This window comes from Lampetra planeri, chromosome 69 (assembly GCF_965212315.1).
Source record: "Lampetra planeri chromosome 69, kcLamPlan1.2.h2, whole genome shotgun sequence".
Classification (NCBI taxonomy): domain Eukaryota; kingdom Metazoa; phylum Chordata; class Hyperoartia; order Petromyzontiformes; family Petromyzontidae; genus Lampetra; species Lampetra planeri.
Window position 1 is genome coordinate 1329303 of NC_136174.1, and position 27443 is coordinate 1356745.

Genomic DNA, 27443 nt, shown 5'->3' on the forward strand with positions numbered 1-27443 from the left:
AGCAATGTTAATAGGTGCTCAGGAGTGGTTATCCTCCTAGGTAGAAAGAACATAGAGGTGCAGGAGGCCCGAGAAGTGGTCCCGGGACGACTCCACTATGTCGATGTTGCATATGGTGGGGCGGCGGTCCGGCTGATCAATGTGTACGCCCCCACAGGCTCTCCGGAACGTGTGGAGTTGCTAGAGAACGTGGCAGCCTTGCTGCTAACACGAAGACACATCGTCATGGGGGGTGATTTTAATTGCCCTCTAACCCTGGCGGACACGCGGCCAGTCGCCGGATGTCGAAAGTTGGACCCCTCCTCTAGGAGGCTGGGGGCTTTGGTTGGAGATTTTGATTTGATTGACGCTTACCGGTCGTTACACCCAAAGCGACCAGGGTTCACATGCTCGAGTTGTTTGGGAACCGCGCACTCGAGGATTGATTTCCTCTTTGTATCTGCCAAGGTTAAAGTGGAGAGAGTGGAAAACGAACCTTTCTCTTTTTCTGACCATAAGATGATAGCGGGGGGGTTCAGAATCCCAGATGGGCTGAGGTTGGGAAGGGGAATCTGGCGCATGAACTCGGGACTGCTGGAGGACAAAAAGGTGGTGGAGGAATTTGTCAGGCAGTACGAGGAATGGAGGAGCCTGCGGTGCTGCTTTGGCACGATAGCTGAATGGTGGGGAATGGTGAAGGGGCGAATTAAGTCCTTTTTCCAGTCCCAGAGTAGAAGGAGGAGCGTAGGGGTTGTGTTGCGGGGATTGAATGAGAGATTGGAGGGAGCATATAAACTGATGGAACTGGGATTCCCCGTCATGGGAGAAATAAAGCAACTAAAAGATAGGATCTCTGCGGTGTGGGAGAAGCAGGCCGCGCAACTTGCATTCAGGGCTCGGGTGAAGGCGGTCGAGGAGGGTGAGCGTTGCACGCGTTTTTTCTTTAAGAAGTGCAGGAAAGCGGACAACACAATCCGAGAATTGGTATGTCCCAGGTTAGGTAGACTCAAGAACAGAGGGGATAACGGAGGCCGCCAGGGGTTACTACAAGGAATTGTACAGGAGCAGGCCGTCAGACGAGGGGGCGCGGAGCACACTGCTAGGGGGGTAGATAGGGTTATTGAGGCTCCAGAGGAGATAAACAAGCATATCCAGAGGGCAGAATTGGATGAGGTGGTGGGGGGATTACGTCGGCACAGTGCACCAGGTTTAGATGGGATACCGGCTGAATTCTATGTTACGTTTTGGAGTACCCTCAGGGACGACATGTGGCAGATGTATAAGGAAATTACGGAGGAAGGCCCTGTGCCAGATTCAATGACAAGAGGGGTCATAACCCTTATATACAAGGGGAAGGGGGAGCGCAGCGACCTCGGGAGCTGGCGCCCGATCACCCTGCTGAACACCGATTATAAAATCCTGGCCAAAGTTATCGCGGCGCGTCTGGGGAAGGTGGTGGGGGAGGTGGTGGGGTCGGACCAGAAGTGTGCGGTTCCGGGCAGGCGGATATCCGATAACCTCGTTCTGTTGAGGGAGGTGGTGGAAACCACTGTGGAGAGGGGTAATTCATTGGGTCTACTCAGTTTGGATCAGGAGAAGGCATTTGATAGCATCTCGCACGATTATTTGTTTGCGGTTTTGAGGCAAATGGGGGTGGGGAAACAGCTTATAGACTGGATAGGGAAGCTATATCATAAGCTCACAGGGAGCCTGCTAATAAATGGAGTCCTCTCGGAAGGGTTTCCAATTGGGTCCGGTGTGCGGCAGGGGTGCCCGATGTCGCCGGTGTTATTCATAATGTGTATGGAGCCTTTTTCCCAGGCTGTCAGGGGAAGTCGGCTGATTAGAGGGGTGAGCATGCCAGGGTGTGCGGAACCAGCAAAAATTGCAACGTATATGGACGATGTTGTCATTTTCTGTGGGAATGTTGCTTCAGTATGGGAGGCCCTAAGACTTGCGGATAGATTATTTTTGGCCTCAGGATTAAAGGTGAATGTAAGCAAAAGTGAGCTGCTGATATTCGGTGACCCCAGGTTATTTGAGGGCCGCCCGCCAGGTATAACGGTCCAGGGTGAGGGTATCAAAATCTTAGGAGTCACGTTCTATAGGGAGGACTCGGCGACTAAGAATTGGCGGGGAAAAGAGTGCATGGTGAGAGGCAGGCTGGCTGGTTGGGCAGACAGGCGCCTTTCAATGGAAGGTAGAATGTTAGTTTTGAGGGTGGAAATCCTCCCGGTACTCATCTACCTGGCCTACGTGTTCCCGCCAGGGGCGCAAATGGCAAAAAGGTTGGAGCGCCTGTTTTTCAAGTTCATCTGGGGGGGAGGGATGGACCGAGTGAAGAGAGAAACAATGTACAAACGTGCTGAGAACGGTGGGAGGGGGGCCCCGAATGTCGTGTGCATCCTTAACACGATTTTTGTCTGTAATACGCTGCGACTATATTTCTCCAATGGGCTCCAGGTGAAAGCCTCATATTATGTTCGGTATAGACTGGCGTGGCTCCTGAGACGGCTAAGCATGGCGTCGTTGCCGCGCAGCACCCCCCTGGCTTGGCCTCAGGGGTGGTTGTGCACCGCGGTGAATGAATACATCACGAAGTACGAGCCGGACCGGACGCGGGGGTCGTGGGTTCCCAGGGAAGTCCTGGCGGAAATGTCGAAAAAGGAGGTCTGCACAGAGGTGCCAGGTGCTCGGGGTACCCGGGCACGACAAATTTGGGAAAACGTAGCATCGGCAGCCCTGACCAAAAGGCAGCGGGACTTATCCTGGCTGGCCGCATGGGACAGGCTGGAGTGCAGACTATTTATGTGCTCCCGCAGATTGGCCCGCTCACCTGATTGCCCGAGAGGCTGCGGCCTGGGAGAGAGCGCTGCTCATGCCCTCGTACAGTGCCCATTTGCCCAGGAGGTGTGGGAGTTAAGCCGACCCCTGCTGTCCCATTTTTGCCCCGTAAAGGCCACAGCGCCTAATATGATTTGGGGGATGTTCAGGCAGAGAGCGGGTGGGGTCTGGGCTCAGGCATGGGCCGTCATAGGTGCCGTAAAAGAGGCCCTGTGGATGGCGCGCCAGAAACTGATTAAGGGCGCCTATATGTCGCCTCCCGAGGTGTGCCGACTGGCCAGGGGGCTGTTGGAGAGGGTGGTGGAGGTGGAGCGGGCGACAACGGGCGGAGGAGCCACGGGCGCGAAGTGGCGGTGGCCGCTGCCCAAGTGCGGGATGGGCTAATTCGAAACGACCCCCCCCCCCCCCCTTTCGAGAATGAGTGGATGAACGCACCCCCCCCCTTTTTTGCGACGGTGAATTTTTGGTTTTTTTTTCTGAGTGAAGGGTGTGAAAGAGGGGAACTTGATCGCGGCGTAGCTCGGTGCGTCGGCAGTGAAGGGGATCCCCTGTTCCCGTTACGTTTGTGTGGTTTTTCCGGTCCTTTTGGCTGTACAAAGCAGAGGCCTGCTCCTGCTTGAAAGGAAATAAAAACCTTAAATCGCAATTACCAGCGAAACGCGTTCCTGAACCGGTTCTCCCTGATACACTGCTGCGGCTCGTCGGTGTCCCGTGGGTTCTCCAGCCACCCCGGGGTGTGCGAGGGCCCCAGACCGGGTGGTCTGGGGTGGCCTTGCTGCCGGAGGGTGGGGGAGCCGCGGGCGCTGTGGGAGGAGTGACCCAGCTGCAGCGAGCACATGGAGATGGAGACGGAGTCGCGGCGCACGGCGCAGCCTGAGGAAGACACCCGATGCGCTGCGAGAGACCGTAGGAGCGGGGCGGGCCCGTCTGGTGCGAGGGTGATGTCGGGTGAGGCGCAACAAGGGAAGAGAGTGGGGGGGGTGGAGGGGTTGGGGAGCGCGGGGAGGGAGGAGCGGGGAGGAGAACGAGGGGGAGCGCCGGGAGGAGGGGGTGGGAGTACCCCCGATCGGAAGGGGGAGGAAGGGGCAGGAGAGGCGCCCGCAGCCCAGGGGCCGGGAGGGGGGCAGTGGAGAGAGAAGACGGCGGGGGTTGGCCCGGTGGGTGCGGGGAGGCCCGGCGGGGGAGCGGGGAGGTGGCGCGGTGGTGCTGGGGCGGGCCTGACCCCGTTGCAGGCCAAGAGGCACAATTGCGTGCGGGTCGAGTTTAAGGAAGATGTGGAAGAGGGGGTCACCCTGGACAGGACGACCTTCGTGAGGTCGGTTGTGCTGGGAATGCTGCAGGTGGAGGTGGAGGACTTGTACTGCCTGATTGCCCTGCCGGGGGGGAGGGCATTCGACGTGAGCTTCACCACCAACATCCTGCTGCAAAAATTCCTTGCCCGTTTCGAGGAGAAGGCGGGGGAGAAGCCGCTGGCGTCTATGAGGACGCGGTTGCTATCGGACCTGGAGACGAAGGTCGTGACCGTGTTCCTTTATAATGAAGCGTTGCATGATCAGGACGTGGAGGTGTGGCTGCGGCAGCACTGTGTGGTCCTGTCGGGTTGCAAGAGGGTGCTGGATGCGGCGGGGATATGGACGGGGGCCAGGCAGTGGAGGGTGCGTCTGAAGACGGAGGGGGGGGCACTGAAGCATGTCCCGAGTGCTCTGAACATCGGCGGAAACAGGGGCTATGTGGTGTACGCGGGACAGCCCAAGCTGTGCAGGAGGTGTGGGGGAGGGGGGCACCTGGCAGCAGCATGCGTGGCGCGCGTTTGCTACAGGTGCAGGGCGCTGGACCACACGGTGGAGGAGTGCGGGGAGCCTGCCCTTTGCAACCTGTGCGGCAGCAGAGGGCATTTGTACAGGACCTGCCCAGAATCCTACGCTAACAGGGCGCGGGCATGGCGGAGTGGCCAGGTGGAGGAGGCGACGGAGGCTGCCGGACGGGAAGCGGGCCGGGAGCGGGAAGGGGAAGGGAAAGGGGAGGTGGAGGAACCGCGGCCCCCCGAGGAAGGTGAGGGAGGGGGATCGGCGGAGGAGGGAGCACCACCACCACTGGAGGGGGCGGAGGAGGGAAGGGGAGACGGCATGGAGGGGGAGGGAGGGGGATCGGCGGGGGAGGAAGCACCACCACCACTGGAGGGGGCGGAGGAGGGAAGGGGAGACAGCATGGAGGACTCGGGAACGCCGCTGGGGAACTGGTCGGAGGTGACAGGAGAGGAGGGCGAGGTGGGGCAGCGGGTGGAGGAAGGGGCGGATGAAGCATGGGAGGAAGTGGGGGGGAGGAAAAGGAAGCGGGACAGAGTCCTGATAGGAGCTAGTCCCCAGGAAGACACGAGCCCTTCAGGATCCGCGCCGGACTCGGGAGAGTCGGGGTAGAGGTGGGGGGAAGGGGGGGAACGTTTGATCCGGGGAAAGCCCCGTAAATCAAAGGGGAGGAAAACGGTTAAGGGGAAGGCGGGCAAAGGCAGGAGGAGGGAGAGCGCGCCGGAGTCCGACACGGGATAAATCACGCCCCGGCATGGACATATCCGCAGCATCGGTCAATGTGAGAGGGATGAAGGGGAAGGGAAGGAGGGGGGCAATCATGCAGTGGCTGCAGCTCACCAGAAGCGATGTAATCTTCCTCCAGGAATGTCACCTCCCCTACACCCTAGGGTCGGAGGCTCTGCTGGACGGATGGAAGGGACAGTACTTTTGGTCTGGCAGCAACGAGAGCAGGTGCACAGGTGTGGTCACCCTCATAGGAAGACGGGGAATGAGTGTAGAAGGGACCCAGGAAATAATACCGGGTCGGCTTCTCTGTCTAGACGCTACTTACCAGGGCGTGCAGCTTCGGCTGATAAACGTGTACGCCCCGGTACGGTGCATGGAAAGGAAGGAGGTGTGGGAGAGCCTGGCGGGCCTACTGGCCACCAGGAGGCAGGTCATCGTGGGGGGCGATTTTAATTGCCCGTTAGGCCTGGCGGACCTGGTGTCGGTGAAGGGGAGGAGGAAGTTAGATTCCTCTTCCAGGGAACTGAGGGAGCTGATGGGGACCTTTGGGATGGTGGATACGTTCAGGAGGATGCACGGCACGCGGCCAGAGTTCACGTGGGCGGACAAGAGTGGGGGAGCACAGTCACGCATTGACTTTATCTTCGTTTCCGACAAGGTAAATGTGGGCAGCGCGGGGGTGGAACCTTTTCCCCTCTCGGATCACAGAATGGTGGTGGCGGAGCTTGTGATCCCGGGGGGGGTGAAGAGGGGGAAGGGCGTGTGGAAGATGAATGTGGGCTTGCTGGCGGAGCAGGAGTTGGTGGAGGATTTCAAGCGAGCGTATGCCAGCTGGAGGACGCTGCAGGTGTGCTTCCCCACGAGGGTGGAGTGGTGGGGGCATGTAAAGTGTAGGATCAGAACGTTCTTTCAGTGTTACAGTAGAAGAAAGGGGTGGGTAGGGATTTGAGACAATGGAACGCTAGGTTAGAAAGGCTGTATGGGCTGCTAGGGCTAGGGTTCCCGGTGGGAGAAAGGATAGCGGAGATGAAGGGGAGGGTAGCCTCAGTCCTGGAAAAGAGGGCTAGGCAATTAGTGTATAGGGCGAGGGTCAGGGCAACAGAGGATAGGGAGCAGTGTACACGTTTTTTCCTTAAGGCGGGTAGGGAGGGAGACAATGAAATGAGGGAGCTGGTTAGTCCTACTAGGGGTAGACAGGTGACGACGGAAGGGATGATTAGTGTAGCGGAGGACTTTTATGGGGAGTTGTATAAAGGGAAAGGGATAGATGGGGGGGGGGCGGCGGGAGGAGCTGCTGGGAGCATTGGCGAAGAGGGTTGAGAACCCGGAGGCGCTAGGGGAGAGGATTCAATGGGAGGAAGTGGAAGGGGCGGTGAAGGGGCTGAACAAGAACAGGACCCCAGGCCCAGACGGGATCCCGGCGGACTTTTACATAAAATTCTGGGAACTCCTGAAGGAGGATGTTGTGCAAATTTGTAGGGAAACGTTGGAGGAGGGGCAGGTACCGGACGACATGCAGGAGGGCCTGGTGACACTGATTTATAAAGGGAAGGGGGAGCGTAGGGACCTGGGAAGTTGGAGGCCAATAACCCTCCTGAACGCGGACTATAAGATCGTGGCAAGGGTGGTGGCAGGGCGACTGGGGAAGGTGGTGGGTGAGGTGGTGGGGCCGGACCAGACGTGTGCGGTCCCGGGGAGGAGGATCGCGGACACTTTGGTGGTCTTGAGGGAGGCGATTGAAGGCGAGAGAGAGAGGGGGTGTCCGTTGGGGATCCTAAGTCTGGACCTGGACAAGGCCTTCGACCGCCTCTCTCATGAATTCATGCTGGCGGTGATGGAGAGGATGGGGGTGTGCGGGCCCCTGGTGGAGTGGGTGAAGCGACTCTATGGGGGGCTCAGGGCCAGGCTCCTGATAAATGGGGAATGCTCCGGGATCATCCCAGTGGGATCGGGGGTGCGGCAGGGATGCCCGATGTCCCCAGTGCTATTTGTCATGTGCATGGAGCCGCTGGCGCAGATGATAAGGAATGACCAGAGGATTGGGGGGGTGGTAATACCGGGGAGCAAGGAGCAGGGAAAGGTGACCCTGTACATGGACGACGTGGCCGTGCTATGCAGGGACGTGGCATCGGTATGGAGGGCAATGGAGGGGATGGGGAGGTTCTGCGCGGCCTCCGGATTGAAGGTCAGTGTGGGGAAAAGTCAGCTCATGGTTTTTGGAGACCCGAGGCTTTTCGAGGGTCGGCCGCCGGAGCTGAGTCTACAAACAGAGGGGATAAAGATACTGGGGGTGTTTTTCTGTGGGGATAGGATGGGGGAAGGTAACTGGGAGAAGGGGGTGAGGAAGGCAAAGGGCTGCCTAGGTAAGTGGGCTGGGAGGCGGCTCACGATGGCCGGTAGAATTATGGTGGTTAAAACAGAAATATTACCACCCCTAAACTACTTGGCGCAGGTGTTCCCGCCAGGTGGGAGGGAGGCTAAGGCCTTGACCACGGCGATTTTCAGGTTTATCTGGGGGGGGAGGGATGGAGAGGGTGAGGAGGGCCGTGGTGTGTCTGCAGGTCCAGAATGGGGGGAGGGGTGCCCCAAATGTGGGGTATACCCTGCAATCGACCTTTGTCTGCAATGCGCTGCGGCTGTTCTTCTCTGCGGAGCCGCGGGGCAAGGCAGCGTGGTATATGAGGTACCGACTGACGTGGCGGTTGCGGGGGCTCGGGATGACTGAGGCAGGAAGGAGCACCCCTTTGGACTGGCCGGGGGGCTGGGTTAGCGACGTGGTGGGGAGCTACGTCGGGCAGCACGGCCTGAGCCGGTGGGGGGGTCGGTGGGCCCCCAGGGAGGTGCGGGCTGCGGCGGAGAAGGAGGAGGCCTGTGACGAGGTGGCCGGTGCGAGGAGGGAGACGCACGGGAAGATTTGGAGGAATGTGGCGTCGGCAGTGCTCACGAAGGAGCAGCGGGACCTGTCATGGCTGGCTGTCCGAGACAGGTTGGAGACGCGGGGTTTCTTGTACAGCCGCCAAATGGCGCATACCCCCAAGTGCCCGAGGGGCTGCAACGCGGATGAAACTGCGGCGCATGTGATGGTGGCGTGCCCTTTCGCCCAGGAAGTCTGGAGGAGGAGTAAGCCGTTGCTGGCCCGTTTCGCTCTATCAAGGGTGACGGCACGGGACGTCATGTGGGGAGAGCTGCGGGGGGTGGGGAGGGAGGACAGGGACCGGGTGTGGGCTGTAATAGGAGCGACGAAAGAGGCGCTGTGGAAAGCGCGAAAGAAGGGGCTGGAGGGGTCCCTGACGTCCCCGTTGGAGACATGCTATGCTGCGAGGAGACTGTTGGAAAGGGTGGTAGAGATGGACCAAGGGAAAATGGGTCGCGAGGCCGCAAGGGAACGATGGAAGTGGCCGCTGCCCAGGGTGGGCTAGGGCGGGGGGGGGGGGTGGGAGGTCCTCGCCGGCATCCGGGGGGTGAAGGTGTGCGTGGCTGGAAGGGGAGGCTTCCCCTCCGATGCTGTGGCACGGGTGATCCCGGCCCAGAGGATGGGTCGGTGACTGAGCGGGACCTTTAGGGCGCGAGTGAGGGGGCGCCCCCTCGGGATTCGGTTTGTTTTTCGGTTTGTTGTCACCGCCGAGATACTGAATAAAATTTAAAAACCGCAATTACCAGCGAAACGTCGTACTCAAATTGTAAATGTTGTGGTTTCACGCTTCAACACACCGGTGGGCTAAAGCAGTGAACTATTTGTCTTTTGTCAACGTGACACTTTTTTTTACTGATTGGCCGTGTCGGGTGGTGGAGGGTTACGACACATTTATAAATAACGCGATCTAAACCCAAAAATCGTTGATTATGAAGTTGGCACAGTAGGGGGCACAGGTGGTGCATCAGCCAGTCGTCTCAGTCAGTCGACCTGTGGCATCTGGGTCTGCGCCGTGACCTCCTGCCAGCGGGCGTTCGACACTTCACGTGGCCTCAAGGTGCACTTAGCCTGGCACAAGCGTCGTGCTGACGTCACCGCCACTTAGTGGCGAATGGCGGTTGTTGTTGTTGATAGTGATGATGATGGGGTGATGATGATGTTAGTGATGGTGACGATGGTGCTGATGGTGAATCGCAGGGATGAGGAGGCGTGGTGACGTGAGCGCTCGCTGCAGGCAAAGGAGCGGACACACGAACCTTGCGATTTGTTCTGCACCGGCAACATTGCTCATGTCCGCCAACCTGAACCTCACCCTCCCCCCTCACCCTACCCCTCCATGCTCACCTCACCCTTCCCTCAATTTTCACCTCATCCTCCCCTCACCCTCACCTAACCTCACCCTCCGTCCCACCTTCCCCTCACTCTCACTTCACCCTCTCCTCACCATCCCGCTTCTCCACCGTTGATTGGGTTACATGTTGTTTATGCCGTTTATTGTGAAAATTCCGTCACAGTTCCCATGATCACTGTTTCATTGCTTTCATGGCTTTATTTTGGTGATTTCGAAAAGTTTATTGGTTTAGCCATGTTTGTTTGTTGTAGTACAGAGTTAGACTGATGGCCTTAATCTAAGTTGTCTTGTGGTTGTTGTTGGTTATTTGACTTGCATCCCACTGGGATTTTTGCACACAGCGTTGGTGTACGGTGATTTTATTCTGCAATGTTTTGCTGTCTTTTTTCAGATTTCTGTTTGCACTCAGTCACATATTCACTTTAAGATGTTTTTTGTGAATTTTGTTTGTTTTTTGTTTGTTGCGGTTGCACCCGATTCAAGAGCCGAATGGCTCACAGGGCTACACCTAATACATGAACTTGAACTTGAATCTAACCTCACCCTCCTTCCACCTTCCCCTCACCCTCACTTCACCCTCTCCTCACCATCCCCTTCTTCACCGTTTATTGGGTTTCTATCTCTCCTCATCCTCAGGATGCACGACTCAGATCCACGATCTCCAATCGATCATTACAATACTGCACCCACATCCCAGGGTAGAGAGGCTGCAAGAATCTCTGCCGAACCTCGTGGATCACCTCCATGGAGTCGGCGCGGTAAAACGCCAGGAGCCCCCCCTCCCAGTGCAGGTGAAGCCCGATTCTGCGGGGAGAGGGGGCCCCCCTCACCGACAGTGCAGTCTTCACTCCACCATGAAGCACTGAGAAGCTGTCGTCAAATTTCTCTAAACACCAGGATGCGTCACTCCCTCCCAGCCACTGTGCAGCACCACCCCCTTTCCGTGGGATCGTCCCGTACGCGACACCAACCCGCCACCACCTCGTGTCCCCCACGTCCACCTCCCAGTAGTGGTGGCCCGACGAGAAGCTCTCACAGCAGAGGGCTTGTGACCAGCCATTAAACCGGTGTGGGTGATCGGGGCAACCCTGGGAGTCACCGGTCCGCGTAATCGTCCTGAGATCCGAGGAGATCTGGAGTTTGTGATTAGCCGAGTTTGTGTCCAGAGTCGGTGAGCATCCGTCTGTGACAACAGCGATGAAAACATCACTACAAAACATCGTTATCACCATTAGACACCATCAACATCACCATCATCCACCATCACCTCCATCATCATCACCATCACCAAGCATCCTCACCATCAATATAATCAATGACAACAACATTAACATCACCACCATCATCAACACTACGAACATCAACATCACTATCGCAGTAAACTATCCCAGGGAATGGAGTCTTTGTTCCACTGCAAGTCTCCTTTCACCACTCTCCCATTGACATATTTCGTTGCTTCCTCTTAGTACCTTTCACGCGACGGTCAATGGTATAGTGTATAGCAGATTGTATAATAAAAAATAGTATAAAAGTGTAATGCTTAATATAATGTATAAGGTAATATATAGAATCGTAATTGTATAGTGAATATACAGCAGTGTGGTATACAGTAGGGTGGGTAGAATAATACATAGTGTAATATTACAATGTATAGTCTAAGGTATAGGGTGGTGTAAAGTAATGCAGTGTATAATTTAATGTTGGGTTTCTCTATGGCAGTATATAGTACGGGGTATATCCGTGTGATGTAAGAAAAAGTTTAGCTGGAGGCATATTATAATTTTTTTTGCGACGTAGAATTGTAATGTATGACTTACTGTTAGTAGCTCAGCTTATTGGAGAGTATATTGAGTCAATTTATGATATTGATGTAGTTTATATTTTAGTTTTTTTTACGTGGTGTTTTGGCTGCTGCAGCTCCTTACTATTAAAATTTCTTCCCTTTTTTACTGATAATACTACTTCCTCCCTTTATTACTGCTAATCCTACATAATACACGAGCATAATATTTGAGACCCCCCCCCCCCTTCACCTACACATTCCACAAGTAGTGACTAATCCCATATCTGCATTTTCCATAAATATGCTAAATTCTCTGTTGATATGCAAATTCATTTGTCAAGGTGCCCTTCCTCCTCTAACCCAGCAGCGTAAATATACGCTGCCAAGCCTGGTGGTGTTTCATTCAGACGCTGTCTTTCCGACAGCCCTGTTCTTCACCTGAGGACGGCTGCTTGCGCTGTGGCCGAAACGTCGTGAGAATTGTATTTTATTAAGTTTTATTTTTATTATTTCCATTCTACGTGACTTGACCAAAAGAACCAAGAAGATCAGCATCATTACCACCATCCTCATCACGACCACTATCACCATCATTATGACCATTACCAGCATGGGGAACGTATTTGAGGATGAAATTGCCTAGCAAAGACCCAGGACTGAATCAGATATCACCTGCCACTGATGTTAGCAATGGCGGGTAATCAAACCCAGGTAACTGGATTCGCAATGCAGTGTGCTAACCACTATGCCACCGCTCCCCCCATGCACAAATGCACAGACACATTCACAGGCACACACTGCATCTCAACATCACAATTACCCCTGACTCATGCTGATCTTTTACACAAGAACACCACACTGAGTTTCATGGCTCTGTTCAGTAGGGTCCTGGAATGGACTGTGAACAAAGACAGAGATCCTCTGTGTAGCCTTCACAGACTATTGGGACAAGTGCTGTCCGTGTCTCTCTATTAGGACTGGCATGGCACACGAGGTGGGTGGCCAGCACGACGCCTGGCCGCCTTTGTCTCCCTAGTGGTGATGTTTATAAAACTCCAGGTAATTATTTGAGGCTAAGTCGACCTCGTGCACACACACGAGGATAATTTATTGTCAAGATGGCCCCATCACCCATGTTTCACACTGAAGAACTCACACAAGCGTTTGACTGCCATTGTCTCCAGAACTTTAAGCGAGGCAATGTCCTCTTGGCTGGGAGCTGAGGGTGGATCTGCTGTAACCCTCCCTGCCCTGTGAAAGCAGAGCAGACATGGCTACTGTCTCACGCAGAGCATCGTCATTCACAGGATCATCACAGCTCCATCTCACAGGCACTCATCAAACAAAGCATCATCACTCACCTCACAATTACAGCATCACCACACAGAATTACTATTACCACACACAGCATCACCACGCACGGTATCAAAACACAGCATCACCACACATAGCATAATCACACAGAATTACCACACAGCATTACCACACAGCATTACCACACACAGCCTCATCACACAGCATCATCACCACACAGCATCACCACACAGCCTCATTACACAGCATCACCACCCATAGCATAATCACACAGCATCACCAGACACAGCATTATCACCACACAAAATTACTATCACCACACATAGCATCATCACATACGGCACCATCACACAGCATCACCACACACAGCATCCCCACACAGCCAGTGTCTCACTGCCCACGCCCCACACTCAGTCCCATGTCGTGTGTCGAGTCGTGAGTGAAAGTCGTCTTTTACCTGCGCGTCTCCTCCAGGTGCCCCTGTGGGAGAGAGAGAGATGCGTTACTGTTACTCTACCTCCAATCCCTTGTGATCAGTGGAGTTCCCACTGCAACACCGTGGGTGGAATATAAACTCCAGAGTCTTTGCTTATGACCCCATGATCTCCAACACTGACTTACGTGGCAAATATTTCAGTTAGACTAGTTGAAAGTCAACTATAAACTACTATTTTTATTTTTTCCACGTCAGGCCCACTGAACAATAGAGCTCTTCAGAAGCGACCTGGCCACAAATGATAGCTCCCGAATTGGTTCATCACGTGGGAATTTATAGCAGCTCAATACTCTAAACGCACGTGTGAAAAACTGGAGGACCCGGAGAAAAATCGATGAGACCATGGAAAGAGACATGAAAACTCCAATGTATAAGGACGTCAATGTTGGGATCAAATCCCCGACCTTCGGGAAACCAGGCGAGGTAGTTAACATCTCGCCACCCCTATGAGGACCAACATTGATTTGCAGGGCAACTATTTCAGAGTGAAACCAGTTCATATTAATCAGTGTTGAGATTAATTTCTGTCGTCAATGCACTCGTGGCAGGTCTTACAGAAGTGGTGGTGAATACACAACAATGTTATTAATACGCGTATGAGACCTCGTATTTATTTTAGCTTCCATAATCGGAACAGTGAAGGTAGCGCATCCAAGAGGAGGTCCACAAAGTAAGAAGCAGAGATGACATCGGCTCATGAGCAGGAGCTGGTGGATTGTTGCATCGCGGCATCAAGAAATGTGGCAACGGCTTGGGGAGGCCTTCATCCATCAGTGGATAGATTATGGCTGATGATAATCATAAATACCGTGCACATTGTTGTTGTATGGTTGATTTAAAATGTGCATTTCCAATAACATTTAGTTTATATTCACAATGATTCAAACATAATGGGAATCTGTTAAAGGACGGGAGAGATAATTAATTCAACTGAGAAAATATGAGCTGGGCTTCCACATGGCAGCTACTGGAGCTGCGATGCGAGTCCATGAGTGGAGCTGTGTTCTCAAGCCCAGGAGCCTCCCTCTGCTGCTCCTGGTGAGAGGGCTCTGTGCCAATAGCGACACTGTAGACTCATTGCTCACCTGCAGGAATGCGAGCGAGTCCCTCTCCTGTGCTAGGGCCTGCAGGCGAGTGGCTGCTGCCTGGAGCTCGCTGATCTCGCGCTGGTAGTGAGCGATCTTCTTCTCGATCTGATACAGCAGCTCGCGCCCTTTCTGCTCCGCTTGCTCTAAAGCCGCCTTCTCCTCCGCATCCAACGCTGCTCTCGCGCGGGTGAATCCGACCGAGATTGAGGCCTTATCATCTGTCATGGATCCCTGCAAAGATAAAGAAATGCCACCTCTGTTCATTAAATGTCTGGTCCTTTGTGAAATGACGTTCAGATCAGTGTGACCCGAGTGCATCTCCAAGGTGTCTAGACAGTGATACGAGTCTGCAGCATTGAGGCCTCCTTCTTCCTCTGCCTCTGATAACGCCGCTGTGCATTTTCACTCCAACACGACTCGCCATAACTGGTGGGGGCTGTGAGGCAATGAAATCATCAAATACCATCATGAGTACATTTAGCGTCTGTGCCATTCCCATTGTGCAAGGATATCAGGACGATGCATTGTTTACCTTCACATGAAGCGAAGGGAAATCTGTAATTTGCCTTCAACAAGTAGAGCATTAATGATATGGGAAGTTAGGCCAATTCCTCTTTAAATGAATGTTTTGAATGTGAGAGAATGCCACATGTGTATGGATGAAGAGAGGGGATCATGAAACAACTTGCTATACTGCCATCTGGCCACCCTAAAGCCTGATTGGTTTCAGTAAGATGGTGTACAGTCTGTGTGTGATACACCTTATCTGACCAATATAGTTAACATTCGTTGAAGTGTTAAGTTGTTTGGAGATATGGGAATGTGGAATTTCCACCACTGATTGAGTTTCTCCGTGGAGATGAGAACCACCTCGTTGCTCGTCCTGATTATTGAGGTGCATTAACCGTTGTGTCTTTAGTCCCACAATGTGTTTAGAGCCAATGGAAGTCCACGTGAATGAATAGAGTTGTCCTCCATCACAATCCCTACTCAGGGTGGAGTCAAGGGGTCACCGAGTCCGGCCCAGACACGGTACCTGCACGTCCCTGCGAGCGGCCTCCATCTGCCTTATGGACTTCTCCGCCTCCCTCATCTTCTCCTCCACCGCCCGCGTGTCCTCTCCCACTTGTTTCTGTGAGAGACGTCACCAGGAGAGACTCCACTCACTCTCTGAGGGTCCCCTCTCACCCCCCGCTCCACGCGAACCCCTCCAGTACCGTGGGCAGTAGCCCCGGTGCAGCGATGGAGGCTGGGGGAGCAAAGGCTGCAGGGAACTGACTTCACGAGCTCAAACGTGTGCAGGACTACCTAAGTAGTGGGTTGGGCTACCTGAGTAGTGGGTGGGGCTACCTGAACAGTGGGCGGGACTACTGGAGTAGTGGGCGGGGATACCGTAATAGTGGGCGGGGTTATCTGAGTAGTGGGTACATGGATAGGGCACCGGAGTCACGAGATGTTATCTGCCTTGCCTGCTATACAGGAGGTCGTGGTTTCGAACCCGTGCCTGATGCCTGTATATATCCAGTATACATGTCTCTCTCCATGGTTGCATGGATTTTTCTCTGGGTACTCCGTTTTTTTGTCCACGTTTAGGAAGGTGCGTTTAGAGCATTTGGCTGCCATACATTTAGACCTGATAAGCCACTTCGTTGAGCTGTCATTTTTGGCCAGGTTGCCTCTGAAAAAGAGCTACATAGCTCAGTGGGCTTCACTTGGAACAATATAAAGTAGTTTAATTTTAGTTTTACATGGTGCAAGGAGGGGCTGCAATGTTGCTGAGTGTCCGAGAAATTCGGTAGAGAGCATCTTGATGAAAACATAAATACGGTCAGAAAATACTTGGTCTGTCAAAATCAAGCGACATTTCTGGAACGCTACGTCCAGTGACCCGGTGGCTGCTGTAGAGTGCGGCGCTAAACTGGCACAGACCGGCACGAGGCTACCAAGCGGTGAGCACTGCGACTCACGCAGTCCCAGTCGTTTTAGATTTCGTTTACATTTTGGGGAATGCTTCTCTCTGCCACAAACGACATTTTGTATACAAACCACAGTCTATGTACTCACGTAATTTTGGAAAAACATTGTACACATTAAAGTCCTTCAGTTTTATCAAATATACTAAGAGCACATTTATAAATTTGCCATTCAACAGGATTGATAATAACTTTCGGTTGTATTATTTTTGCAATATAACAACCTTAGCATACATTATGATTGAAAGCTTTCGTGACTTCAGGGATTCATATTATTGGTTCTTTCGGTAAAGTCACGTAGAAGGGAAATGTTTTATATTTTTATTATTTTATTATTTCCCTTCTACGTGACTTTACCGAAAGAACCAATAATATGAACCTCAGCATACTTTATAGTAAAACAAGCTTGTTCAAATATGAAGGAACAATGGGCAGCTGAGAGAGCAATGATATTTAGTTGGATGTTATTGTTCAGTTCATACTGGGAAATTATAACTTCATGCAAGAGAGGCTCCGGCTCACACACGCAGACCGTCTCACCTCCCGTGTCTTGTGCTCATCCTCCAACGTAGCCACATCGTGACCCTTGTGGTCTCCTGCTGTGGTGCAGGTTGTGCAGACCAAGCTCTCGTCCTGTCGGCAGTAAAACTTGATCTCATCTCTGTGCGTCTTGCACTTGCAGTCTTCAGGATTCGTGGCTGGATCCACCAAAATGTGGTCCCTGAACTTCGGATTTTCCTGATGAGGCTTTACATGAGTCGCACAGTAGGACATATCACACCTGAGACAGGTCTTCGAGGCAGCGGTCGTGCCATCGTTACAGAAGTCACACAAGACCACGGTGGCCATTTTCTCTGCGGCACTGCGCTGCTCCACCAGGTTGGCGAGCGTGAAGTTCTTGTTCAGCTTGGGTCTCCGAGGGAAGGTCACTCGGCACTGGGGGCAGGAGAAGGACTTGGCCGAATCCCAGGCGCCCTCTACGCACTTGAGGCAGAACGAGTGGCCGCAGCTGAGCGTGCAGGGGCAGCGGAAGGCGTCCAGGCAGATGGGGCAGGTCAACTCCCCTGGAGCCTCGCTACCACTGGGAGCCGCACTCGCCATGGCCCCGTGGCTTCACTCAGAGACGGACGCTGGCTGGAGCTCAGACAGTTGCTGGCTGGAGCTCAGGCAGTCTCTGTAGCTCAGGCAGTCGCTTGATGGAGCTCAGGCAGTCGCTGGATGTATCTCAGGCAGTCTCTTACTGTAACACAGACAGTCTCTGGCTGTATCTTAGGCAGTAGCTGGCTGCGTATGAGACGCAAAAACAGGAACAAGCCTCGTAAATGTGAGAAAGGGAAGTACGGTACAAACACTTTCGGTTTGATTTGTATTATCACGTGACATGCCCTGGAATGTGATGACACGTCGCCTCGCCTCAAATCCTATCCTCACACACCTCACCTCATCTGAACTCACCTCAATATCTCAACTCACCTCGTCGTCTCCACTGAACTCGTAGGGGAACGCTGCTTGTAAACTCGTTGCGTCTAAATTATTTTGATTATTTTGCTGCTGTACATTTCCACGTGGTGATGATGATTAGTTACTAAGTGGAGCCATCATTTGTGGCCAGGTCGCATCTGAAAAAATATCTAATAGTTCATTGGGGCCTTATCTGGTATGAAAAAAAATATTTGTAGTTTTATTTCTATAAATATGTCTCGAAGTGATTTGTCTGCATTTCCTACACTTTGCACTCCTGTCGTGTTGTTGTATTGCTTGTTGTTGTTGTAACGTTCTGACCTGCCCCGACTGGACATCTGTGAAAAAGAGCTTTATAGCTCATCGGATTCCACCAGTATGAATACTTGTTCTCATTATGTTGCCTCTCCCCTCTCTGCTCCACGATATTTTATATTTTAGCTTCACTTTTTCTTGCTTATTTAACTCGTTAAACTACTTAATTAAACAATTAAATTTCGACTTAAAACTTTCGTGACTGCAGGAATTCATATTCTATGGTTCTTACGGTGAAGTCACGTAGCAAGAAAAAATAATAACAAAAATAATAATAAAGTAACTTCGTCACTACGTGACTTTACCGAAAGAACCAAAGAGTAAAGTGAATAAAAAATAATTATTTTTATTTTATTGTTATTTATTTTTCTATTAGTGATGGATTCCTGCAGTCACGATAGCTTCAAATCAAGATTTAGTCACTTTATTTTCATTTTTATTATTTTATTCTTATTATTTTTTCTTCTATCTACGTGACTTTACAGAAAGAACCATAGACAAGTGAACAATGTGTCGGGTGTCTCGTTCTCGAGCTGTGAGACACCTGTGGAGTTGCTCGCCTTCAACTCAGTCACGTGGCTGCGGCTCACTGCTCTGTGTCGTGCAAAGCTCACCCGTGTAGCCCACACAGACTCTAGGCGGTGAGTGGCCAGCACCACACCCACCCGGCCGCCTTTGTCTCCCTAGTCTACTACACTCCGCACCAGGTTATCATTTGAGGCTGAGTCGACCTAGGGGAGGCCCAGAGCCGGTTCAGATAATCAGATAATGTCCCCACAAGACCCAACCTAAAAAATCCGGAACAGTCATCTCTGCTTGACGTCCTATTGTCAAATGCCCCTCACAATTTCACACTGACTGGTGTTCTGGGTAATAACCTTAGTGATCACTCCTTCATTTTTGGGGTGAGATCATCAGCCAGACCCAAAGCCCCCCCTAAATTGATTGAGAAGCACTCCATGAGACACTTCAGCACTCAGGCATTTACTAATGATGTGCTTCACTCGGATATTGACAAGGTCAGTGATATCCCCAACCTGACTACGGCTTGGGAGACCTTCAGGTACACGTTTCTCCAAATTCTTAACAAACATGCTCCGTTGGTTCGATTTAAAACTAAAGGCAACCGCTCACCATGGTTTGATCCCTTGATTACAAAGCTCATGAAAACTAGGGACAAGGCTTGGGCATGTGCTCAGAAAAGTAATTTGGTCAATGACTGGCTAGAATACAGGATCTTAAGGAATAGATGCGTCAAAAAATACGGCATGCAAAAAATGCCTACTTTTCCTCCACTCTCCTGGAATCACATGGAAATGCCAGGATTTTCTGGAAAAACAATCAAATGCATCGAAAAGGCATCCAAAACAGATAATCTGCCCGTTGAGCTTAACCGAAATGGGGAATATTTTTCAGATCCCCAAAAAATGGTTGACAATTTTAACCTTCATTTTTCTGAAGCTGGTGACTTTTTTGATAATGTATTGGGAGTCACCCCTGCTCATGCTAATTCCTACACCCCTGTCCAAACATTAAACGAATTTAGTTTCTAGCCAATCCACGAAAGTAATGTTCTGAAACAACTGTCCTACCTCAAAGGGTGCTGCCTCTACCGGAGCAGATAGTATTCCCATCTTTGCTCTGCTAACTGTTGGTCACCTAATATACAAACCTATAGCCCATTTTTTCAACCTGTCCATCAAAGAAGCATCAGTTCCTCTTCACAAAGGGGGCCCTAAAGATGATCCAAATAACTACCGACCTATCTCAATTTTGTCCCCGTTGATGAAAATTTTGAAAAATTATTGAACTACCAAATCATCAGTTTCCTGTCTGCCAACAATCTATTACATCTAAAACAATCTGGGTTCCGAAAAAAAATACAGCACCACATCTGCTGCATTAGACTATCTGAATCACATTTATAGTAGCCTTGATAATAAGCAGTACTGCGCCTGTCTTTTTCTTGACTTGTCCAAAGCCTTTGATCCAGTGGACCACAACACCCTGCTTAGTAAACTAAGTTGCCTCCGTTTCTCCAAACACGCAGTAGAATGGTTAAAAAATTACCTCTTTTCTCACACCCAAACTGTCTTCACAGATGGTTGCAGGTCAAACAGTGTTATATAAATCAGCCTCCAGTACTGTACTGAAGAAGCTTGACTCAATTTATCACTCGGCCTTAAGATTTGCATTGAACTGCCCATATAGGACCCACCACTGTGATCTCTACATTGGGTCAAACTTAACATATCTTAATGATCGACGGCTTGTGCATCACATCTTATTTATTTTCGATGTACTTACAAAAAAATCCGGAGACTACCTGCTGGACCACCTTACTGTTTCGAAGAACAAATGTGACCCAAGGTCTTCGCTCATTTACCAGCTTCACATTCCCTATTGACGTACAAATACTGGAGAAAGGGCCTCTGCTATTGATGCCCCCAGGGTCTGGAATGCTATCGCCAATAAACTGCAACTTGGATCACTACCTGTGAGATCTTCACTCAAAACTACTCTAGAGGAGTTGTGCAACCCTAGCTGCCACTGCTATTCAGTAGCCTGAAATCAAATGTATCGCTCCGGATGACCGCTGCAAAGTAAGATCTTGTGTTTTGATTATAGTGTGCTAATCTTTAAAAAGTACATTGAACATTTTGATATTCTTACTGATACTCCTGTTGTTATGGAGTGACTCATGCAGCCAGCTATGGCTGCAAAGATTGGTAGTACATGTTACGTATATCGTTATTGTAAAATTTTAATCACAGTTTCTATGATCACTGTTACATTGCTTTTATAGCTTTATTTTGGTGATTTCGAAAACATTTTGGTTTAGCCATATTTGATTGTTGTAGTACAGTTAGACTGATAACTTTAATCTAAATTGTCTCATGGTTGTTATTGTTTGACTTGCATCCCACTGGGATTCTTGCACACAACATTGATATGCGGTGCTTTTTCTTGAAGACTTTGCGGTTTTTTCCTGGATTTTTCTGTTGAGCGTAATCACTTTAAGATGTTTCTTGTTCATGTTTTTGTTTGTTGCGGTTGCACCCGATTCAAGAGCCGAATGGCTCACAGGGCTATACCAAATGAATGAAACTGAAATGAAAACTGAGTCTCTATGGGTCTCTGTTTGGGGCTCTGTGTTAGGGTCTCCGAGTTTGGGTCTCTGTGGGTCTGCATGGGTCCCCGAGTATGGGACTCTGTGGATCTATGTATGGGTATCTGGGGGTCAATGTGTAGTGGCGTAACGTGCGCAGGGTTTGCAAACAGCAGTTGCATTCATGTACGGAGTTGCAAAGAGTGAGGTCAGCCCAGGACAAGCAGGTGCAAGCGGGTGGCCTGGAAGACAGCAAACAGAGAGACGCCATAAATTAGAGAAAGAGGCAGTGATTGGCTGGCTGCAAATGCAAACAAGGGGTAGGCGCCACGGAGGCGAGAGATAGAGGCGATAAGGGGGAGAGACACGCCACAAGGGCGCTGCTGAGGGCACGGGTGAGGTTGGAGGTGCGGGTGTAGACAGGCTATTGGAGGAGAGGCGAGCGTAATCTTTAGTCTGAGTGTGATAGGCTGTGGGGTGAGAAGCTAGTGGAGAAATAGCGCGAGCGAGAGTCCATGGCAGCTTAGAAAAGTGGAGAGTAACAGGCTAGCGGAACGAGAGAGAGTAAGCTCGAAGGAGTAGGCTAGCGGAGGAAGAGATTCAATCCCATCCGTAAAAGATGTAATTCCTGACTTGCAATACCCTGGAGTCTATAAACAGAGTTGCAGCTGTGGTGATTGTTACATTGGGGAAACGAAACGTCATATCTCCGATCGTGTCCGCGAGCACAAGTCAAATCTGAAACACGGCAAAATTGAGTCTTCCGCCGTTGCTGAACATTGCTACAACGCTGTGGGCTCTCATGAGTCTTTTCCGAGACCAAGGTGCTCTGCAAACCTTCTGGCTACAGTCAAAGGTTTGTACACGAAGCCATCCAGATATACAAACACAGACATAACTTCAACCGTGATGATGGGTACAAACTGAGTAATCATTGGAAAAATGTTATTAACCATGTGAAAAAAATTTAACTACGCATATTTGTACCATCTTATTTGACAGGTACTATTTTAATAATTGGTTCTTTACCCTTCTATCTGGCAACAAAACTGACACCTTTTTACAAGGAGTCATGTTTGCATAGACCGCAATACCTGCAGTCATAATACAAACAAAAGAACATAACTCTGATAATGTGCACTGTCCTTGAAGTTGATTGGTCCACACCCGAGACAGCTTTCCTTAGAGCCTAGTCTCATATGGGTTGGACCAGATGACGCCAAAAGGCGCACATGACTCCTTGTAAAAAGGTGTCAGTTTTGTTGCCAGATAGAAGGGTAAAGAACCAATTATCATATTTTTACTGGCAAATGAGGTTCCCATAGGTACTATTTTACTTTACAGAGTGTTGACATCCCTAGCGTTTAACATCACTGCCTTTTTTGTATTTCAATTGTCAGCCAACACCGGTTACAACCCATAGTCGAGGTACAGATTGTTCTCTTTGAGCCCCGCCCACCCCCTCCCAACACGTTCCATTCACTGGCTACCACATTCAGATAAGACCCCCCTTCAACTCAGCCAAAAAAAATCCCCCTAAACTCACCCAAAACCCCCCTTAATATCCGCATCTCCAGTTTCTTCCTCCTCCCACTCCCAGCCCCGCCCACTTCCCCCCCTCCACCTCTATCTCTCCTCCCTGGCTCCTCCCCCGTCTCTTACCTATATAGCCCCTTGTTACAGCAGCTATTTTGCCCACTTCAGCATTTGTTTCTTGCTGTGGTTGTTCCACCTGATGACGGACGCTTGTGTTGCGCCCGAAACGTCGTGATTTATTATTTTATTTATATAATTTCTATTATTTATTTTTACCTACGTGACTTTACCGAAAAAAATTAAGAGTAAGAGAGGAAGAGTTTTCCACAGGAGTACGTGGTGTTGAACGTGAGGAGCATCCGTGTGAGAAGCTGCAAATAAAGTGACACAGGAGAAAAAGACGAAGTTGTCCGTGTGAATAAACACATTACATATGTATGGGTCTCGGAATATCTCGGCCTCGCTGTGCGCTGCGTTGCACCGCTAGTCGAGTAGATAACCTTGCGTTTAATAAACCCTCGGAGCCAGGATGAACGTCCAACTCCAATCCTCATTTATTGATTGTAACAAGGTAAAACTGGTGAGAAAACACAGATACAGCATCTGTTATAATCCGTAAACACCAACACAATGAACACCACAGCATCAGAACATTGTCTTAGATAACAATAGATCCTGGACGGTCCAGGCCCCTACATTACCACTGAACAGCTAGACAAGAGCACAAGCCGGTGTGTTGCATACAGGCACATCGTGTATTCATCCCACTGCACCCCAAATGTACAGCAACATAGGCACAAGTCTGACTTGACCTACTAAATCACAAGTAACATCCACAATAAGGAAAGTCGCAGGCTTCGTTACTAACTAGGCCTCATATTTACTACAACAACTTAACGGCACCATAAAGGCATTTGCATCACTATAACGGTTATTCCAACATTACAACAGCATTGCCAATATTATAGTAATATAAACAAACTTACAGACAATGCTTCTTAAGCTCCCACAATGGACAAGTGCGGCTGTGGTCTCACTGAGATGTGATGTATGCCGCCATCTTGAATTATGAGTAAGATGGCCGTTGCCCGTGTGGTTCACTAAAATCTAACATCGTGACTTCCTGGTCACGTGACCAAAATTAGCATAAAAAAACAGGAACTTCCTGTGAACGTACGCTCCACGTCTGCCATGAGGCAAGACACTCCCCGTCTGGTATCTAGGAGATACCACCATTTATTTCCTATCTCATAAAAAGTGTAAAACAACTTCAACGGGTCGACTTATTCGTCCATATCTTTGCGAGAGAGAAGTAGTACTATCTCGACTATGGGCCTGATGAAAGTTCTTGCGATACCTTGATTCGCAATCATAACCTCGACCTTTCGAACTTTTCCATCGGCACTTGGAATCGACTTGAGGATGCGGCCCATTGGCCACTCATTTTGTTTGGCTTGGTTGTCCTTCAGTAGGACGAGGTCGCCTTCTTGGATGTCTGGTCTGTTAGACTGCCACTTGTTGCGCACTTGGAGTGTCGTAAGGTACTCGTTTTTCCAGCGACGCCAGAACGTGTTCGCGAAGCCCTGCACTTGTCTCCATTGACGTCTGTAGAGGTCTGCAGTGCTGCCTCCTTGGTAGGTGCTGTGAGCACATGTGTCTTCTGGGTAAGAAGTGTAGCAGGAGTCAAGATGAATGGTGACTCCGGGCCGGTTGAGACGGGGATCAGGGGTCTTGAGTTAATTATGGCTGAGACCTCGGCCATGAGAGTGGTCAAGACCTCGTGAGAGAGCTGTGTGGACCCGACATCACATAGAATGGAGTCGAGAATGCGTCGAGCAATCCCGATCATGCGTTCCCAGGCTCCACCCATATGCGAAGAGTGGGGAGGATTGAAGATCCATGTGCAGCTTTGGTCACTAAGGTATTTCCTGACAGAATCATCTTCGACATTCTCCGTATTGATCTTAAGCTCTTTACATGCTCCTATGAAATTGGTTCCACAATCAGAACGGAGTTGCTTGGCTGGCCCTCTGATGGCGAAGAATCTCCGGAGTGCATTTATAAAGCTCGAAGAGTCCATTGACTCGATGACTTCGATGTGCACTGCTCGTGTACTCATACAGGTGAACAGCACTGCCCAACGTTTGCTGTTCGTGAGCCCTCCTCTGGTGCGGCGTGAGATGACTGTCCATGGTCCGAACACGTCGATCCCTACAGAGGTGAAGGGAGGTTCCACACTGAGTCGATCGGCTGGGAGGTCTGCCATTTTCTGTTCTTCCTGTTTTCCACGTAGCTTACGACACCGAATACACTTGTGGATTGTGCTGGCGATGTACCTCTTTGCTCCAACGATCCACAGCCCTGCAGATCGGATTGCTCCTTCTGTGAAGTGCCGACCTTGGTGCCTGACCTTCTCGTGGTAGTGGCGCACGAGTAAGATTGCGATGTGGCTCTGACTTGGGATTATGAGGGGGTTTCGTTCATTCTCATCTAATTTTGCATTCCCTAGCAGACCACCGATCCTGAGCAAGTCGTCTTTGTCCATCCTGGGGTTTAGCTTCCTGAGGGTGCTGACCCTAGGAAGGTTTTCTCCCTTGTTGATGGCCTTGATATCACTTGCATAAGCTGCCTGTTGCACATAGCGGAAGATTGATTTCCTTGCTCTGGAAAGCTCATCTTCAGTGCGTGGCACTGTGCAGTGATGCCATCCATTGCAGCTACCAGTGGTGCCTCTCATCGGGCGATGAAAGCAGTCTGCGATATGCGTTAAATGTGCTATCGCTCGCACGAGTGTCGTCCATTTCGAGAAATGTTCAAAATGGTGTGGACTCAGTGGACTTCTTGGTCGCACATTTGTTACGAAAGTTGTCACTTGAGGACGAATCTCCTTGTTTGACTCGGGCTCTATGAGTCCAAAGGTCTCTTTGGTAGTACATGGGCCACCGTCACGTCGGAAAAGGAACGCTGGACCCGTCAGCCAGATAGTTTGCTTCAGCAGAGATGCAGGGACGGACCTAGTTGCGAGATCTGCTGGATTCTGGTCAGTTGGAACGTAAATCCATTGCTCTGGCTGCGTCGATCTCCTGATGCGCTCCACCCGGTTGCTGATGTAGGTGTAGAACCTTCTCGTTTGGTTGTTTATGTAGCCTAGTACGACCTTACTGTCCGTGTAGAACTTGACCACGTCCAGTTTGACGTCAAATTCGTCTAAGATCAGTTCCGCCACCTCTGTAGCAAGAACCGCTCCACACAGCTCAAGCCTTGGGATGGTATGGTCCGGTTGTGGGGCCTTGCCGTGGAACTCCTTCCAGGATTCCCACTCGGATGACAGCTCCGGGTCTAGGAACGAAGAGGCCACGGCCGCAGCAACCACCGCCATGACCACCAGCAGAGCGACGAGCAGCGGCTTCGTCTTTGGCTTCCTCTTGTCAGTGAGGACTGGATTGGAGAAATGTGGAGGAACAAAATCCAGCGAAGATGGTGGATGTACGTGCGAAGTTGTGGTCAGCATGGTGGTTTCTTTGTAAGTCTGCACGGCACAGCCTTCACTTCTGTCTCCGAGCTTTTCTTTCAGCGTGAAGTGGTTGGGGCACGGTTTGAAGAGCGACGTGTGTCCATTCACGAGCACACTCGTTCTGAATGTGCTAATGTGGTCTGGTTTGTGTGTTCCATCGAGACAAACGTCACCTACGATGACCCATCCTAGGTCGAGTCTCTGGGCGTAGGGAGCGTCGTGAGGTCCATTGCGTTGATTGCGAACCTTATGGACTCTCAGCATGTCCTTGCCGAGCAGAAGTAAAATCTGTGCCGCGTGATCCAATGGCGCGATGAACTCTGCTATGGGTTTCAGGTGTGGGTGGTGGCGTGCAACTTCGGGCGTGGGAATCTCACTCCTGTCGTCCGGTATCTCATTGCACTCTGTCACCGTAGGAAGGGCTAGCTTTATGGTGCTATCTATGGTTCCCACCATGAGGCCGCTCGCTCTTTTTCCCGCTGTCTCCATCAGTCCTGAGCATGTTCTGAGCGTGTATGGAAAGGAATTCCCACCTACGCTTAGCTGATCAAAGAACTCTGACCTTGCCAAAGACCTGTTGCTCTGGTCGTCCATTATGGCGTACATCCTTACTGCCCTTTCAGGATGTCCTTTGGGATAGACTCGGATGAGGCATATCTTTGAGCAAGATCTTCCTTTGAAGCCTTCTCCACAGACTTCTGTGCATTTGGTTGTGATTGGCGAAGTGAGTGCGGCGGTCTCGACTTGCTCCCCGCCGCGCTCTGCTTCGGGATCGGAAGCCTTAGTGCCACTGGGTTTCGAGTAAAATGTGTGCAGAGCAGTTGCGTGTTTGTCGCTGCCACATTCCTCGCACTTGATATCTGCCTTGCAATTCCTTGCAAGGTGGTTTGTAGAAGCACAGCATTTGAAGCACACTCCAAATTATTTCAGCATGTTCTTCCGCTCTTCCAATGGCTTCCTCCTGAACACGGCATTTCTGGAGGGAGTGAGGTTTATCATGCAATGGGCATTGCTTCTCTGGATCCTCTATCTTTTTCTTTGTGGTGGTTGCCTGGACGGAGTTTGCGAATGTCGCAGGAGAGACCTCAGTCTTGTGTACGGAAATTGGCACTCTCGCTGTTCCTCGTTTCGCCATTGCTCTTTCCATTTTTTGGAGATCTGGACTGGTAATCCCCGTGGTGCCAAACATGAAACTCGGGTCATTTCTAGTCTCAGCCAGGTTGCGGATAAAC

At 50.9% G+C, this 27443-nt stretch overlaps 1 protein-coding gene across 2 annotated transcripts; it reads right to left on the reverse strand.

Annotated features, from left to right (window-relative positions):
* Positions 1-9747: 9747 nt before the first annotated feature.
* Positions 9748-17768, reverse strand: LOC144737457 (E3 ubiquitin-protein ligase TRIM11-like). 2 transcript variants are annotated; one of them, XM_078620173.1, is made up of 6 exons: positions 16817-17768; positions 15340-15435; positions 14301-14534; positions 13177-13199; positions 12562-12656; positions 9748-10831 (listed from the first exon to the last, which is right to left on the reverse strand). In XM_078620173.1, exons 1-6 carry the CDS (start codon positions 17375-17377, stop codon positions 10509-10511), a joined length of 1332 nt encoding a protein of 443 aa, XP_078476299.1. In that variant the 5' UTR covers positions 17378-17768; the 3' UTR covers positions 9748-10508. The 2 variants fall into 2 exon arrangements, with proteins under 2 accessions (XP_078476299.1, XP_078476298.1); XM_078620172.1 differs by having other exon boundaries at positions 9748-10805; positions 16817-17751.
* Between the last annotated feature and the right edge of the window lie 9675 nt (positions 17769-27443).

Bases quoted from the DNA above. Each gene is read 5' to 3' on its own strand.
- LOC144737457 (XM_078620172.1), bottom strand. From the start codon at position 17,377: ATGGCGAGTGCGGCTCCCAGTGGTAGCGAGGCTCCAGGGGAGTTGACC. The intron at 12,657-13,176 runs GTAAAAGACGAC...CTGCTTTCACAG, and splicing joins CACCTGGAGGAGACGCGCAG to GGCAGGGAGGGTTACAGCAG. The intron at 10,806-12,561 runs GTGAGTTCTTCA...CTGTTGTCACAG, and splicing joins AATGGCAGTCAAACGCTTGT to ACGGATGCTCACCGACTCTG.